At 39.7% G+C, this 15,640-nt stretch overlaps 1 protein-coding gene across 5 annotated transcripts in view; it reads left to right on the top strand.

Annotated features, from left to right (window-relative positions):
- drp2 (dystrophin related protein 2) overlaps nt 1-15,640 on the top strand; it is a 190,699-nt gene that overhangs the window by 167,588 nt on the left and 7,471 nt on the right. For 2 of the 5 annotated variants that reach the window (XM_084950478.1, XM_084950489.1), the window contains exons 16-23: nt 1,577-1,743; nt 2,970-3,081; nt 3,922-4,058; nt 5,281-5,346; nt 11,266-11,331; nt 12,149-12,181; nt 13,204-13,350; nt 15,291-15,543. In XM_084950478.1, the coding sequence (XP_084806604.1) occupies nt 1,577-1,743; nt 2,970-3,081; nt 3,922-4,058; nt 5,281-5,346; nt 11,266-11,331; nt 12,149-12,181; nt 13,204-13,350; nt 15,291-15,543 (981 nt within the window). Of the gene's footprint in view, nt 1-1,576; nt 1,744-2,969; nt 3,082-3,921; nt 4,059-5,280; nt 5,347-11,265; nt 11,332-12,148; nt 13,351-15,290; nt 15,544-15,640 lie in introns of those variants that run through there. The other 3 variants (XM_084950497.1, XM_084950508.1, XM_084950517.1) reach the window with 2 other exon arrangements.

Raw genomic sequence — 15,640 nt, 5'->3', positions numbered from 1 at the left:
AAATAAAACCGTGTCACGACTCACATCAGAAGCTGCCAGATTTGCAAAGTTGTGTTTTACTGACATTAGCACATTTTTAATTCCTACAAAGAAAAAAGATTCTCAGTGCACATCTATAGTAAGTAGACACATTATTCTGCTGTGCCGAAAAAAAGCCAGAAACTACACCAAACACATTATTACAGGGTCAGGGTTGGACAATACGTGATGTGACTAGCACATCAAGTAACGAGAAGATGCTGCGTGTCTATTACATGTTCTAAATTTGTCTGAATTTGCATATGTGGTGTAGGTTTCAAGAGCTTTAAGGCATGACATTCAATTTGGGACCTCAGGTAATTACTGAGTTATTAGGAAGAGGACAGTTTTTGTTTTTTTTCCTGAATGATGGCCTTTTAATTCCTTCATTTTCAAAGCAGGTTCTAATTATACACACTCTATTCTGGCCCATGCTTGCTGTATCAGCTACGGCTGATTAAAATCAATTCCTTTCTCCACTTGATCCATGCCAGGGCATTTAGTTGTAGCTAAAATATGAATTTAATGTGAATTTGGGGGTGACCCATTTGCCTGTTTACCACTTGACTTTGAAAGTGAGGTAGATCACTTTGTGGGGCATCACTTTTCGTATATAAACACAGGCTTCTACACAATAGAAGTGTTTGCTGAAGGTGTTACTTTATGTGTAAAGTTTATGGGAAAAACTCTTTCCGTAACAATTTTCATATCCTGCCAAAAGTGATGTATTGTAGAAGTCCATGTTGTTTAATTGCCACATTGTGAGGCGTTCTCGTGGATAACTGGATGTTTATCACTCTATTTCCCTGCTGATATTTAAAACATCCCATCTGCTGTGTGCCTCTTTGTGATGCAGCGGCATGCACAGCATAGTCAGCGCCAGTTCCAGGTGTTCGGTATGCAAGGGGCTGCTATTTGACCTCCCACATGGAGCAAAGCTGGCTACTAACAGAGAGAAGCTCCTTCATCCCCTGGAGACTCTACACCTCTGTACACCTCACAGTCTGTGTGATCAGTGCACATACACACACACATTTATTATGTTACCCTGCCTGAGCAGTGGAGGGAGCCCCTGGGAAATCAACCTCTTAATGCATCTCTGATGCAGACTTAATGAGAATTTAGCACATCATGGATTTTAAGTGCTTGGCGAGTCATTCTTTTATTAGGTTGACTTCCTTTTTATCCCACTTTCTGGAATTCCCAACAAGCTATCTGCTGGAGAGACAGAGAACCCACAAACATGCATACAGTGTACACAGAAACTAAATTTATGTCTCTTTTAGTGTGGCTCTATAACTGTTTAGGTTGTTGCATAAAAGCGAAAGATATCTCAAAGCGGTTTACCTTTTCTTTCATGCTCTTTGTCCCGCTCTTATCTTTTCTATTCTCTTTGAGTCCTTATTTTCAGCAAAACAATACTCCTTGTGCGAGTAGGTTAGCAAAGGAAACATACTTTCTTCTTTAATTACTTTACATATCTCACTTGCTGCTGGTCTATATTTGGATTGTTTACAGTCTTCGGCACTTCTTTCCTCCCCTAATCTTCCTTTTTCAGGCCCCAGGGAAACCTGCTATTGAGGTGTCTCACTTCCTGGAGTGGATGAGCCTTGAGCCGCAGTCCATGGTTTGGCTGCCTGTGCTTCACCGAGTGGCTGCTGCAGAGTCAACAAAGCACCAGGCCAAATGCTACGTCTGCAAACAATGTCCCATAAAGGGCTTCAGGTAGGCAAGTGTTATGTGCAAAGATGTACTGCATAAAATGATAAATATGGATCTGAAGTGATATGGGCTAATTAAAATGAAATCAAAATCAATCAGTCAACTGCAGCATAGCAATGAGAAACATACAGCGTATTCTATAAGACAAATAGTCAACCAACAATCCAAATAATAAGTAGAAAACATAAAGCAAAGACTCAAGAATGAACCTGGTTCTGCTAGAGCGTATCATATCGACCACCATATACATTATTTAGAAAGAGCTGTTTTTCAGCTGCCTGTGAAAAACTAGGATATAAGCAGTAAACTGTGTGACGGCCCACCGTCTACGCTTCCTGCTTCTCGCAGTTTACTTCCAGCAGCAGCCTGGGTGGGTTGTCAGAGAAGTGGCTGCTCCTGTAAAGTGGGAGTATCCAAGTGCTCTTTCAGTCTTTGTCTGTGCAGCTTCCGCTTCTTCATGATGTTCCTGATTTGATAGGATATGTTGGTTCTAGCGTCCTTGCCCAACCTGTGCAACAACCATACACCACCGACACCAAAAACTTTAACACCAAACTATATTGAATCCTGCTTTGTATGTTGTGAGCCCGCATGTGCCTCTGATATATCTAAAATAATCACCATAGGATCTTTTTGCACTTTATTACCTACAAATTCTAAATTTGAGTTTATTACAGAATTAAAAGTCCATTTCAGAATGGAAATGCTGGAAAATCTAGTTTATAATAAAAATGATGAGAGATAATGAGGAAAAGCTGCACACTCCATTGCAGATACTATAGTATTAGCATCACGCTTGAAGGTTTCTGAACAAAACTGGCCCAAGAAATTAATATAATGCAGGATGTCGTTTGAAGTCTCTCTGCGTTTTAATATTGTTTATTTTCATCAAATGTTGTGAAGAATATAAGTGATGTATGTGCACGTCTATATGTAATAATAGCAGTTACTATTTCACATTCATACACAAAGCACAAAACTGAAAACAAATTTAATGCGTCATTCATCTTATTTAGATAAGATTAGACACACAAACCATTATTTTCTCTGCACTCGTTTTTTTTTTTTGTCACTTTGAAGAAAAAACCCCAAAAGGTCTCAGCGTGACGGTGTAAACAGATTTATGTTCCAACAGCAGGATAACACAACTAAACACACTGAGCCACTCTACTCTGTCTGGTTCTCTTGCAAACATCAGTTGAGCCTCTCTTTTATATTGATCTTGACAGGTATCGCAGTCTGAAGCAGTTCAATGTGGACATCTGCCAGACATGTTTTCTAACCGGGCGCACAACCAAGGGAAAGAAGCTGCACTACCCCATCATGGAGTACTATACACCAGTAAGACAAACATATAGCTAGTGCTCTTACGGAATACAAATTCAAGTTCCTAGTGATGGATAGAGCCCAGCTGTACTCCAATGAAAAGGAAAATGTACTCCTGTCTCCTGATTTCTGCTGCCAGACATGGATTAGGCACCTTTCCACTGTACGGACTCTATCATCTATAATACTGTTACATATCCTTATAGTTATCTGTAGTATGCAGAGACTGAGCACTACTCAGCAGCAATATCCTTTTGGCTTGAACGGTGCACATAAAGTGGGATTTGGAGCACAAAACTCCAATAAGACCAAGTCTTAAACGAGTGCATGTACAGTGTCCAAAGTCGAGTTCATTCTAAATGAGTAGCTGTTGCACTGTTGCTGGAGTGCTGGAGTGTACTGAGATGGTGCCAGATTAAATCTTTAATCAATTCCAAGCTGCAAAATATGGCAAAGGGCCATCCGTACAATGTGTTTTTTTCTCAGTGGACAATATTTTATGTTTGCTAGCTGCAGTTTTTTTTCCACCAGCTAGGCAGGCAGGCGCCCATAGATTTCTACACTGATTGAGAGAGTAGGAAAGAGAATCAGAGAGGGGAAAAAAAGAGGCAAGAGTTTAGACAAAATATAAAGGATCAGCAGAGAACAGCAGTAGAAACTGAATGAAAAAGCTCAGGGTGGAAAAAAGTTGGTAAAGTCAAAACAAACCGGCTTCAAGGCAGACTGGATAAATTTTAAATGAGGTAATGTTGGAGAACGCAACATTTCCAAGAAAACTAAAGTTGTATAAATTGTCTCCCACCCATCACCTCAACTTTACCCACTTACCCCATGTGCACCTAAATCACACTACAGACAACCTCAGGAGAAAAAATGAGGGACTTTGCCAAGACTCTGAAGAACAAGTTCAGATCAAAGCAGTACTTCACGAAGCATCCGCAGAGAGGTTACCTGCCAGTGCAGTCAGTGCTGGAAGCTGATACCTCAGAGACGTGAGTCCTGCACATAAACACACACAGAACACAGTCATCACTCTCATCTCTCTCCTGTCATCTGTCCCTCACTGACTCACTGTTACACCCATACATACTCCTGCTGTTGCAGGCTAATTATCATGCTGACTCACTCAGATGGGTTAAAGAGAAAGCTCTGTGTTCAGGATTAAAATAATGTTAGTCCTGTGATCTCATTCTGGCTCAGGAGCACTGTTCACATGACTGAGTCTCATTTAAAGTGGGAAGCAGGCAATGAGACTAGCATCCATTAGATCATCGTGAAGCATTGCTTCAGGCTACGATGTACCCAGGATGATTTACACAATTATGAGTCCAGGTTTTGGCCCATTTTTATGGTCATCTTTTATGACTATTTTATAAATGTCCGAAAAATATGGATAAAGGAATATCTGTCCTGCCAACTAACAATGAGCTAGAGCTAAAGATTCAGTATATGGTTATAATAGGAGCTTATTAAAAAGGTATGGTCCTGACCTTGCGACATTAAGCCTGCCATCGTCAGACAAAGACAAGTCAGTGAAAACCATTAAATTGCCTTTTTCCAGCTAAGATCTCAATTATATGATAAAGTGCTTTTGGTTGTAGATTACATCTCGGCAATGTCATTTTGCAGCAGCATATAATTATAATACATAAAAACATACTAATCCATAAATTTACCTAGGGCACAAAATGGAAAAATTATTGGAAACAATGCTTGACCTTCATATTTAGTGATGAAATATATTCAACGAATAAATGCAGCAGCTTTCATTATGCGTCAGGAGGGGCTTTTTTACTGTATCCCTCAATTTAGGGCAGCATTATGATCAACATCATGCTGTGCCTTCACATACTCAAGATTCTTAGTGCATAAAGCCATTTTGTTAAAAAGAGCTTACTATACAGATGTCCTCGCTCCTAATCTTCTGATCAACTCATCACTTATGCAGCCCACTCACAAGCCAGAGATGATGGGTTTCAAAACCATCACACATTCTTCCTGTAAAATCACCTGACCTCTGTCAGAATCCCTTTGTGCTTCCCTAAATAAAGTTTTTCCTGAAGTCTCTTTGGTTTGTTGAAGTGGTAGTAGTAGTAGTAGTAGTAGTAGAATGCTAATTTTTCAGTTTTGCTTTTCTGCAGCCACACGTTCATGTTTTGAAAGAGTTAAAAATTGCATCTGTGAAGTATTGACGGTGGCGCCTTTTGTTCCCAGACCGTGCTCCTCGCCCAAGCTGCCCCATGCAGACACACACAGCAGGATTGAACATTATGCCAGCAGGTATGTGGCTTTCTGCACTGTGCTATCTATCAAATCATTACTACAGAGTCTCCTGCCGTTTTCCATTCTCCAAATCAACCACCCCCTTCCCGCCCACCCCCTTACATACATTCACTCCACCCCACTTTTCCCTCTTCTTCTCCCCTTTCTGTTCTCTCACCCTTTAGTCTTTGCCACACTCTAATTGAGGTATTGATTTGTCTACGTTGTGCACTGTACTCCAGCTAGGATAGAGGCTGTATTACCCAGCGGTTTCCTTCACTCTTATGCGCCACACAAACACAGTGAAGTTTGTGACCATTGTGTGTACGTGTGTGTGTAGAGGTCAGCAGGGCTCAGCGTGCCTAGCAGCTTGTCACTTACTGGGGCAGTGAGCCCATTGGTCACCTGGGAGCTGTCGGTGTGGCTTAGTGTCTGTTTGACAGCATATAAACAGGGCACACCACTGGACTCCCACACTCCTGGCAGCTCTGCCCACAGTGCAGTGGGCATGCACGTGTGTGTGTGTGTGCGTGTATATGTGTGTGTGTTTTGGTAAGTGTGCCACTGTGTATTGTTTCCCCTAGGCTCTTACACACAACTGCTTCACACACTGCCAAAACATAGGGAATATGCACCAAAGAGAAAGCAAGCACAATTGTCCTCTTTACCCCCTTTATCTCTTCCCTTTTCCCTCCTCCTATATCTTCTCTGCCCTTTTTTTCCTTTTGTTATCTGCAATCTCTCTCTTCTTTTGTCTCCCACCCGTCTGATTATTTTGCTGCTTTTTATAGGTATCTAACCCCTTTTCTCTTATTCGTCAACATATTTTCTATTTTGTCATCTTGGATTCAATAATTTGTTTTCAGTCATGCTACAATTTTCTGAAAAAGCTGTTCAGTCATATTGGTCTCAAGTAGTTTCATTCTGTAATTGTAGCTGCCACTATCACAGAAATAAACAACAAACAAAGAAAGTGGGAAAAGTGGTCATGTACCTCAGACAACAATCTAATTTGGTAAAAGTAAGACACAGTTATTTGCAAATTTTCAATCTCCTGAGAATATTTTAGAAAAATGTGCACAGTTGGAAACATTGTTTCATTGTACCATAATAATTTTGTCTATGTCTATAAACTATATATGTTTCTCATGTCTGTTTTCTGCATATAAAATAATGACTTTGGGCCCCTCACCTTTGACCATTTTGCAGCAATGGAGTCCCAAAATAGTTAAATGATTTATCTTTCAAATTAATAAATAGTGTCTCATCACTATGAGACTATAATGTGGTTCAGTAGTACACAACACACATTGTCTCCATACTTACTTAATCATTTTGAGGCAAATATTCAGCAAGGAAATATTCTTCAGAGATTTTGATCCATATTGACATGATAGGATCACACGTCACCAGCTCTACCACACCCCTAAGATAATCTATGACTGAGATCTGGTGGCTGTGAAGGTCATTTGAGTACAGTGAACTCATTGTCAGCAGTACTAAGATAATACCTAGTATGGTCGTGCATTCAGATATGCTCTTCTGCATACCTTGGTTGTAACAAGCAGTTCTTTCGAGTTATTGCTGTCTTTATAACATCTCAAAGAGGTCTATTCATTCTTCTCTGACCTCGGATATCAACAAGGCATTTTTGCCCAGAGAGTTGCCACTCACTGGATATTTTTCTTACTTTCAGACCATTCTCTTTAAACCCTAGAGATGGTTGCGTGGGGAAAATCCAAGTATATCAGCAGTTTCTGCAATACTTACACCAGCCTATCTGGCATCAACAACCATACCACATTCAAAGTCACTTAAATCACCTTTCATCCCCATTGTGGTGCTTGGTTTGAGCACAGAGGCACTAAAAGCTGCATAACACTTTCAATACATGTGCAACACTCATTACTAGCATCAATTTGTTTATTTGCAATAGTAAAACAAAAACCTTTCTACAAATTATTCCTAAATGTGTTCAACAGGGAATACAATGCTTTACACAGATGTTTATATGTCTAACTCTATATCCACACAAATCCACACAGCTGTTATGGTGTTATCATTATCTTATCAACCACTTAATATTACACACCAGGTGTTTTTCAGTGTTGTAACATGAACATTTTAAGTGTAGGTTTATTGGTAAGCACTAAAAAACTGATTGCTGTATAGCTTTGTACAATTTAGTTTTACTGAGTTCAAATCCGAGAGGTGTTTTTGCCCAACTTGCCATCTCGAGCCCTTTTTTAGCTCTGGTGAATTACATACTAATGCGGGGTTTTTCAGCTTTTTCCATCCACATGTATTGATGGGATCTGAGCAAGAAAAATGAACCCCAAACGGTTTTAAAGGTCTCCTGTTATGTTTTTGTCTGTGCATGAGTGAATGGGCAAAAGGAAAAAATGAATGAATTATAAGGGATGATAAACACTTCTAAATCAATGGTACTACAGTTAGACAGAAGAAAAAAGACTGCAGTGACCTGACTCATATGTTCTCACTGAGAACTATCAAAAAAAACAAGTAGACAGAACTTATGTATGGCAATAGTGACTGTTTTATTCATACATTAACAACAAGATTGCTCCCTTCCTTCTCCTTTCTATCTACCTGTAAATAATATATAAGGCAGGTGTGTTGGGAGTGATATACATGGTAATTCATGCCATGCACGTATACAGATGTCTTCAGCAAGACGAGCAACACCAGTGGTTTCAATGCTCAGGCCACTGCATTCACTGCATATGTTTGGGACTGTGCATGAATGAATGGGCAAATGAGAACGTAATGAATTATAAAGAATTGCAAATGGCTCTAAATGAGAATAGGCAGTCGCACATTTATTCACAAAAAGGAGAACTGTGTAAGCCCACTCGTATGTTCCAGCATCATCTGAGCACCATCATAATAAGAGTAGACACGCTTTATTGTGGTGGTGGTATTTTATTTGTACTCTGGCAGCAAGAGATCTTTATTTCATTCTTCCTTACCTTTTTTTTACTTCCTTACTTACTTTTACTGCATTTCTATCTGTCAGTTAATGTAAGATAAAAGGGGGAAATGGTTCTATTTGAGTTCTTTGAATTTTCAGTTTCAAGTTTGGATATAATCTCTGTCAGTTCAGTTTGTCTAATATTTTTCCTTTATGATGGCATATTGTGTGTGTGTGTGTGTGTGTGTGTGTGTGTGTGTGTGTGTATTGTATTTATCTAGGCACCAACCCTGCTGGAACACAAAACCACCAACTGCACGGCAAAACAAGACAAGAGTGCGCACTTTTATCAGCATATTATATTTATATGTTTCTAAGCACAAATGACAACCTTAAAAACATGGCCAGGGACTACAGATGAAGATTTGCCCATGGCTAACACTACTACAATTGCAGTAATGCAATTAGAAATAAACAAAATCCTGAAAATAAGCAAAATGATAAAACACAATCCATGCCGCAGGTTAGAACAGTCAGTAAAAAACACAGTGCTTCTGCTTCCTCCTCTCGCACTTCCTCTCTCACTCTCAATTCAATTTCATGCAATTTCATAGCACAGGAAAGTGCACTAAACAATATGAACAGTAATATAACAATATGAATGTTAATATAAGATTAAGATTGCTATATTAGTGCATATCTTGTGTATGAGTGTGTGGAGGCGTGGATTGCCATTCAGTTCCCCTCTGGTTGTAACACGTTTTTACATACTGTGTAACAGACATGAGGTCTGTCGCTTTCTCTAAGGATTATTTCTAGTTTTCAGTAGTTATTAAACTGTTAAAATCTGTTAATATTGATATGAGGACTTTATTTCTTTCATCATCGCCACTGCTGTGATGAAAGCAGTGGGGTCTTTAATAAAAAAACTTGTTACATTAAAAAAAAGAAAGTAAGATAAGATTTTTCTAAACCGTAGTATCCCTCTTCTCCAGCCTGCAGCCCTTTGCTCACATTTCTTATTTCTTATTTTTTACATTAATTCATGAGGCTAAAACACATGTAAGCGCAAGAAACAATACTGTCTCCTATTTCTTTTTTGCTCTTTCTTGTCTCCTTTGCTGCTGTTCCTGACTGAAGCTTGAGGTCTGCGGCGGTTTTGTGATGAATAGTGTTGCAGACTGAATTACGAGCGGTCGGGTTCACAGGCTGGGCCTCCTGTAACAGGCCATGGATAAATCCTGCATTTCTCAGTATTACGGTCTCATAGAAAACTGGAGAGAAATGGAATCTTATGTGGATGCACCTGACAACCTCTACATCATTCATCCCCACTTCTACCATCCCTCACTCCTTCACCTGACCACACACTGCGAAAGATGACTCAGCATGTAGCGTGTCGGTGTGTGAAGAAGACTATTTTAATGTGGCAAATCTGTGTGTATTTATGTGGGCAGGCACAAGACTCGTAGCACATTTGCATCAGTGGGCTGCTTCTTCATGATGATTAATATCCTGACTTGAAGGACAAAGCTAAAGAGGTTAAAGCTGCAGCGACGCTTGCGGTGCAAATAACAACTTTGTTGTTTGCCCGCCGATTTCAACCCACCCTTTAATCATGGATCACTATTATAAGTCATTACCCTCTGATATTCAGCGGACTGCAGCAGGTTGTGATGAATTGACTTTCTGGTGTTTCCAGTTTCATGCAGCCAGCTCATGCATGCATCTTATTTATATCACATCTTCCTACATATTTTTATAATGTGCGGGAAAGAGTGGATACAATTGTATTTTAAAGTGTGTGCTGCTTGGAAGAGATAAAGATGGGGCACAAAGGACCTATTTTTTGTTAATTTTTTGAGCTGCTTATTTTTTTATGCTGATGTGTACAATATGGAACATTAATAAACAATTTAAAAATTATTGATTGTTGTAAATGTGTTATGGAAGGCAAGAAGTCATTTTTATAAACTTTTCTATGCAGTACTATAGGTGTATATTAAAAATAGTATCACACTGAGCATACAGTAAATATTCTATCTATCAATGATGTTTTTGGTATTATTAATTTTCTAAGCAGAATGTATGTTAACCATTATATTTAATTATTGATTTCAATCAACGACATATAGCGATGGTAGCAACCTGTCATGCACAGTCCTGCTCTTTCTTTTTCCCCCAAAAAATGCTGTACAGAATCGTGCAGTACTCAAAGACATGGTAGCCTGTTAATTGCACAGTAGGTACACTCACCTACCTGTTGGGTCTACCTGCCCCTGCCTTGTCCATCTTGCTGTGATTTCTGTAGGACCCAATTTTCTTATGTATTCCATTAAAAATAAGAAACCTAATTTTCTTTTTTTTTCTTTTTTTGCCCTGCCACAGCACATTTTATTTGGTGTTATAGTAAAACAGCTTACAGAGCAGCATGTACAGTGTAGCTGACAGTCAGCAGGATATAATGCAGAAGGGAAGCGCTGTCCTTGGTGCTGAAAAACCACAGAGCACCTGACACACTGTGGCCTTACACACACCACTGATGCTGTCTGTGGTGCTGGACAGTAGCACGTTTCTAAAAGGTTTTTTTATTGCCTGTATGCGAGTAGACAATGTACAATAAAGTTTTATGCATGCTCCTTGTGGATAGTTTTATAGCTTTTACTCTACTGGAAGTCGAATTTTTGCCACTGTGCAGTCTTGTTAGTCAAATGCACCTGCGCACCTTACTATCCATTAGTAGTTAACGAGACCAGGCTAGAGGTCCTATATGCACAGCTTAAAATAAGTTTTGATTATTTGTTTAAAGCTTGTGTTTGATGAAATATATTTTTTCTCAGTGTGTGTGGCAATAAACATAATGTGTTGCTTTTCCTTTTTACGTTTACTGATCTCACTCAATATTTCTCTTTTGGGTGTTTGTGCACATGTGTCAACTGCGTGTATATTTGACATCCTGTCCTTGGTGTGCGTGTGTGTGCGTTTGTGTGTTTGTATACATACAGATTGGCGGAAATGGAGAGCCAGAATTGTTCATTCTTCACGGATAGTCTGTCTCCTGATGAAAGCCTGTGAGTATGCCACCACCGCCACCCTACAAACCCTGTCATTACAAGCACAGCCTTTCACAGGGATTATGTGTGCGTTTTGTGTGTACACTCTTTTCTCGCGATGCTTCGACTGTTTCTGCGTTTGTTTGTGTGCACAGACTTGTACATGTATGTTCAGCTCTTTGGGTAAAATTGGGTAACCGCATAAATAGTCAGCCACATAATGAAAATGATCCACAGCAAGCAGTGTGCACACATTGTCCATTCATCATACACATGCCCGCTGCGATTAAGGTCTGTGGCTGTGTGTAGATACACAAAGCGTATGTGTGAGTGCCTGCAGAAGCTGGCTGAGTGGCTGGCAGTGGCGGGGTTACAGCAGTGAGAGGAATAAGGATGTTTGATGTGAATGAGGCAGCCAGTCCTCATTGTGGAAAGCTGAGAAAGTGCCACATGGAGAGAGTGGCTAGGGTTGTTTGAGATCATGATTTTCTGTGTGTCCATGTCTTATTTTGTTGACATCGCAGTGGGCTGTCAACCATTTCCTCCTTCTCTGAGATGGTTCTGCTTTAAAGTTAAGGTTGTAGCTTTGCCACATACACACTTTAGAGGTCTGTGCAATGTGTGTGAGTGCAGTGTGAAGTGTGCTTATTGTACCTTTCCACATGTGTTTTGTGTTAGTCTGCTGTCAGAGAGTGATGTGACTGATGATACATTAAGAGCTTGTTTTAAACTCAGAGAGAAGTAAAAGACTTGGAAGCCAAAAACTTTTCAGTACTGATATTTCTGCTTATCAAACCTGCGTTCATTGTCTTTGTTGCTATGTGCATGCATCTAGTGTGTTGCTTGGATGGAGCTGTGTCACACAAATGTATATACATGCATATAGTTTTTGCATCTACACTCTGTCTCTGGATTATTCTGTGCCTGAGAGTGTTTGTATGCATGGCATTTCACTTCTTCCCCTTATGTGCAGCTGTGCTGGTTCCAGCTTTTGTGCCCTTGTATCTTCTTGTTCTTATTCTGCACACCCGTCCTTCTGTCTGTCAATGCTTCCTTTTTTTTTTTTTTTTTTTTTTTTTTAACTTTTTTCCTGCTGCACGGCTCTGTGCTATCGGTGCTTCCAGCTGGTGTGTGCTTGGCATCCTACTGTTTACTGTCCTGAACCACCGTTCCTGCATGCACGGCCTTTACCTCCACCTGTATATATTAATCGCAGTTTAATGTTGTCAGGTAACAGGCATGCAAGTCAGCTAAGCCCAAGCACATATGAGTTGGGTCATTTAGACCCACATTGTCTCATCAATGCACCTGAAGGTTAAGTATCAGAGTATCAGAGTAACTCAGCTCAGGTGCGTCATGTCTTTTCTTGATACGAATACCTCTCATTTAACTTTGGCTGTACAAAGTGGTTTGCCTGGGCAATAGCATTTTTGCAACATAAACTGACAACAACTATATTTCCATTAAAGTAATTGCCAGACATTCACATATCCATTTATCGTTTAATAGCCCTAGGTATGTTATCATAGATTTGAACATTACGTTTTTGTTTCAGTGTCAATAAAATGTTATTGGACATTAATATCTGAGCAATATATTGTGCAGCTTAAGATGTACCTTCCATTTTTAATAAATGTGAGTAGTGTTAAATGGTCTGGTGAGCAAGTTTTATTGCAGAACATTTAATGTTTGGACTGGGAACCTGGCACACTGCTCCAAGCCGCTGTATCCTGTCTGGTTTCATTGTGTCTCGTCCTGTTATGCCTTCCTGTCTTGCTTGCCTTGCTTTGCTTTGGCCTGTCTGCTCTCCCATGCTCTTGGTTCTGCTTTGTGCTGCTGGTGGCTGTGTGCTGGTGGCTCAGTGTGCTGTCTCCTGTGTGGGGGACTCAGGGATGAAGATCAGTACCTCCTGCGTCACTCCAGCCCAGCCCTGGACCATGACTCACCCTGTGGACAGCACATGCTGCTGGCACATTTGGAACACCAGGATAAGGAGCAGCTCCAATGCACCCTGGCCCGCCTGGAGAACGAGAACAGGTCTGTAGCCAGGAAATAAAGCTGTTAGAACTTTCTCGTCATTCTTTATAATTCATGTGTTTTCAAGCACAATAAATCCTCCAGAATCCCGTCTTTTAGACATATTTCAACACCAGTTGCATCACATCCAAACACGTAATTTTAAACATTTGAAACGGTGTTTGATCTGATTTGCTTTTAGATATGATCGAGGCTAAGATAAAAATAATGTTTGCTGCAGAGACCTTAACGTTCAATGTTTATAAGTAAAGCTCCCCAGAAGCATTTTACACAAGTATGTTTGTGTGTTTATCTAGAGGTATTACACTCGATTCGGTATGTCTGCTGTCATTTGCAAACCTCCTGCAGTGAATAAACACATTCATACTCTAAATCCTTTGAACTGCCTGAAGAAAACGGAAAAAAAAACGAAAAAAAAGCAGCTTTTTCTGTGCGCATACCTGAGCATTAAGCTTGTAAAACCGCATATTGGTAACATGGAACCACTCGTATGTCATCCTTCAGTTTGTCCTGCACAAGGAAAACAAAGAGTCTATTATGAATTGTTTGGCTTTAAGTGTAAAACATATCTAAAACACAATATGTTAATGCTTTTGAATTAGATTTTAGTTACTACAGGGGCAGATATTTTCCATAAATGAAGCAAATTCATTTTTCCTTTCCACTTAATTGGTTACCAGAGGCATCCTTTAGTTGGATGACTCATATGAATACATTTCCCTTGTCCTCAGTTTGGTTGTGACCTTTCTAGACATGCAGCAAAACACAGCTACACACACACTCGTGCCCTTTGGGTGTCTGAAACCTTGACCTAGTTCAGTTTTTCTACAAAGTGTGTCTCTTGTTATAGTGTGCTCTGTTGTCCTTATTAATGACTAAAGTAGCTGCTTTAGCTTATTTTATAGGCTGTCTAGTGGTTTTTCTGATGCTTATAACAGAACAATAACTTATTTTGGGTCTCTTTAACCCAAAAAACCCCCAACCGTTTTTTGCTTTATAAAGAGATGGACATGTGCTTGTATCTAATATAATATAGAATTTACCTGAAATTTTATGATTTTTAATGTAGTGGTACAAACACCTATATTCAAGAACCATCACTTAAATGATCAGTTCAATTCAATTCAATTCAGTTCAGTTGAATTTTATTTATATAGTGCCAAAAGTAAAGACCCTACAAGAATACAAAGAAAACAGAAAAACCCAAGCACTTCCCACTGGCGATAGTGGGAAGAAAAAAACATCCTTTTAAACAGGAAGATTTAATATGTATGAAAACATGAATTACATTAAATGACTGTGAATCAGTTTTTTTTTAAAAAAATACAAAATTGCATTTACATGTAATTCAGAGATAGCCTGTAAAATATGAAATATGTTTCATATACCTTATCTGGGTATATGAATGCCATGGCGAGCTGCTCAACCTCTGACCATCCACCATTCATTAGAACAGCTACCCTGACTTTCTGGTTTTTGTTTTTATTTTATTTATTTATTTATTACATTTTCTTTTCCAAAGAGATAGTTACAGATAATTCTGCAATTAAATAGACCAGTATGTTGTGACGATCATTTTCCAGCAGCCAAATCAATTAACAATGCATCACAAGTCTATAAACAGTTTTAATAGTGAATCACCACACAAAGCCACTGAATATTCACAGCACCATACAAATATGTGATATGAAAGGCTTCTATTAAAAATGAAGATTGCACTCCATGTGGTTAGTCATCAATAATACATTAGGATCCTGCAGTACTGATTGTTTAATGTGTTGGTATTTAGTAAATCATTCAAATTATTTGTCTCATAAATACAAATGTCAGGTTATAATGCGTTTCTGTTTGTGTCAGTATAATTCTCTAAGTTGTGTGATGTTTTGCTTGCTGCACCAACAAGTTGCCTTGACTGTTCTCCTCCATCTGTTGGTCCTCAGGGTGCTGCAGAGCGAGTACAGGCGGCTTAAGTGGAAACACGAAGAGGCGGCATCAGTTCCCATGCTGACTGAGGCTGGAGAAGGAGGTCTCGGTTCACCTACAGCGGGAGGGCAGCAGGACGAGGAGCTCTTGGCTGAAGCACGGGTCCTCCGGCAACACAAGACTCGCCTGGAGACCCGTATGCAGATCCTGGAGGACCACAACAAACAGCTCGAGTCCCAGCTGCGCCGGCTCAGGGAGCTACTGCTACAGGTCAGCGGTACACCTCTGAGGGAGACCCGGAAAGGAAATGAACAGTTCCTACAATGGATTTTATTTATTTAAAAACAATACTTGTATGTTTTTATTA

The sequence above is a fragment of the Perissodus microlepis genome, chromosome 2 (genome assembly GCF_051167445.1).
Source record: "Perissodus microlepis isolate ML-2025 ecotype Zambia chromosome 2, ASM5116744v1, whole genome shotgun sequence".
NCBI classification, from domain to species: Eukaryota; Metazoa; Chordata; class Actinopteri; order Cichliformes; family Cichlidae; genus Perissodus; species Perissodus microlepis.
Note: the sequence above shows the minus strand (reverse complement) of the source record. Positions and strands in the feature narration are given on the sequence as shown.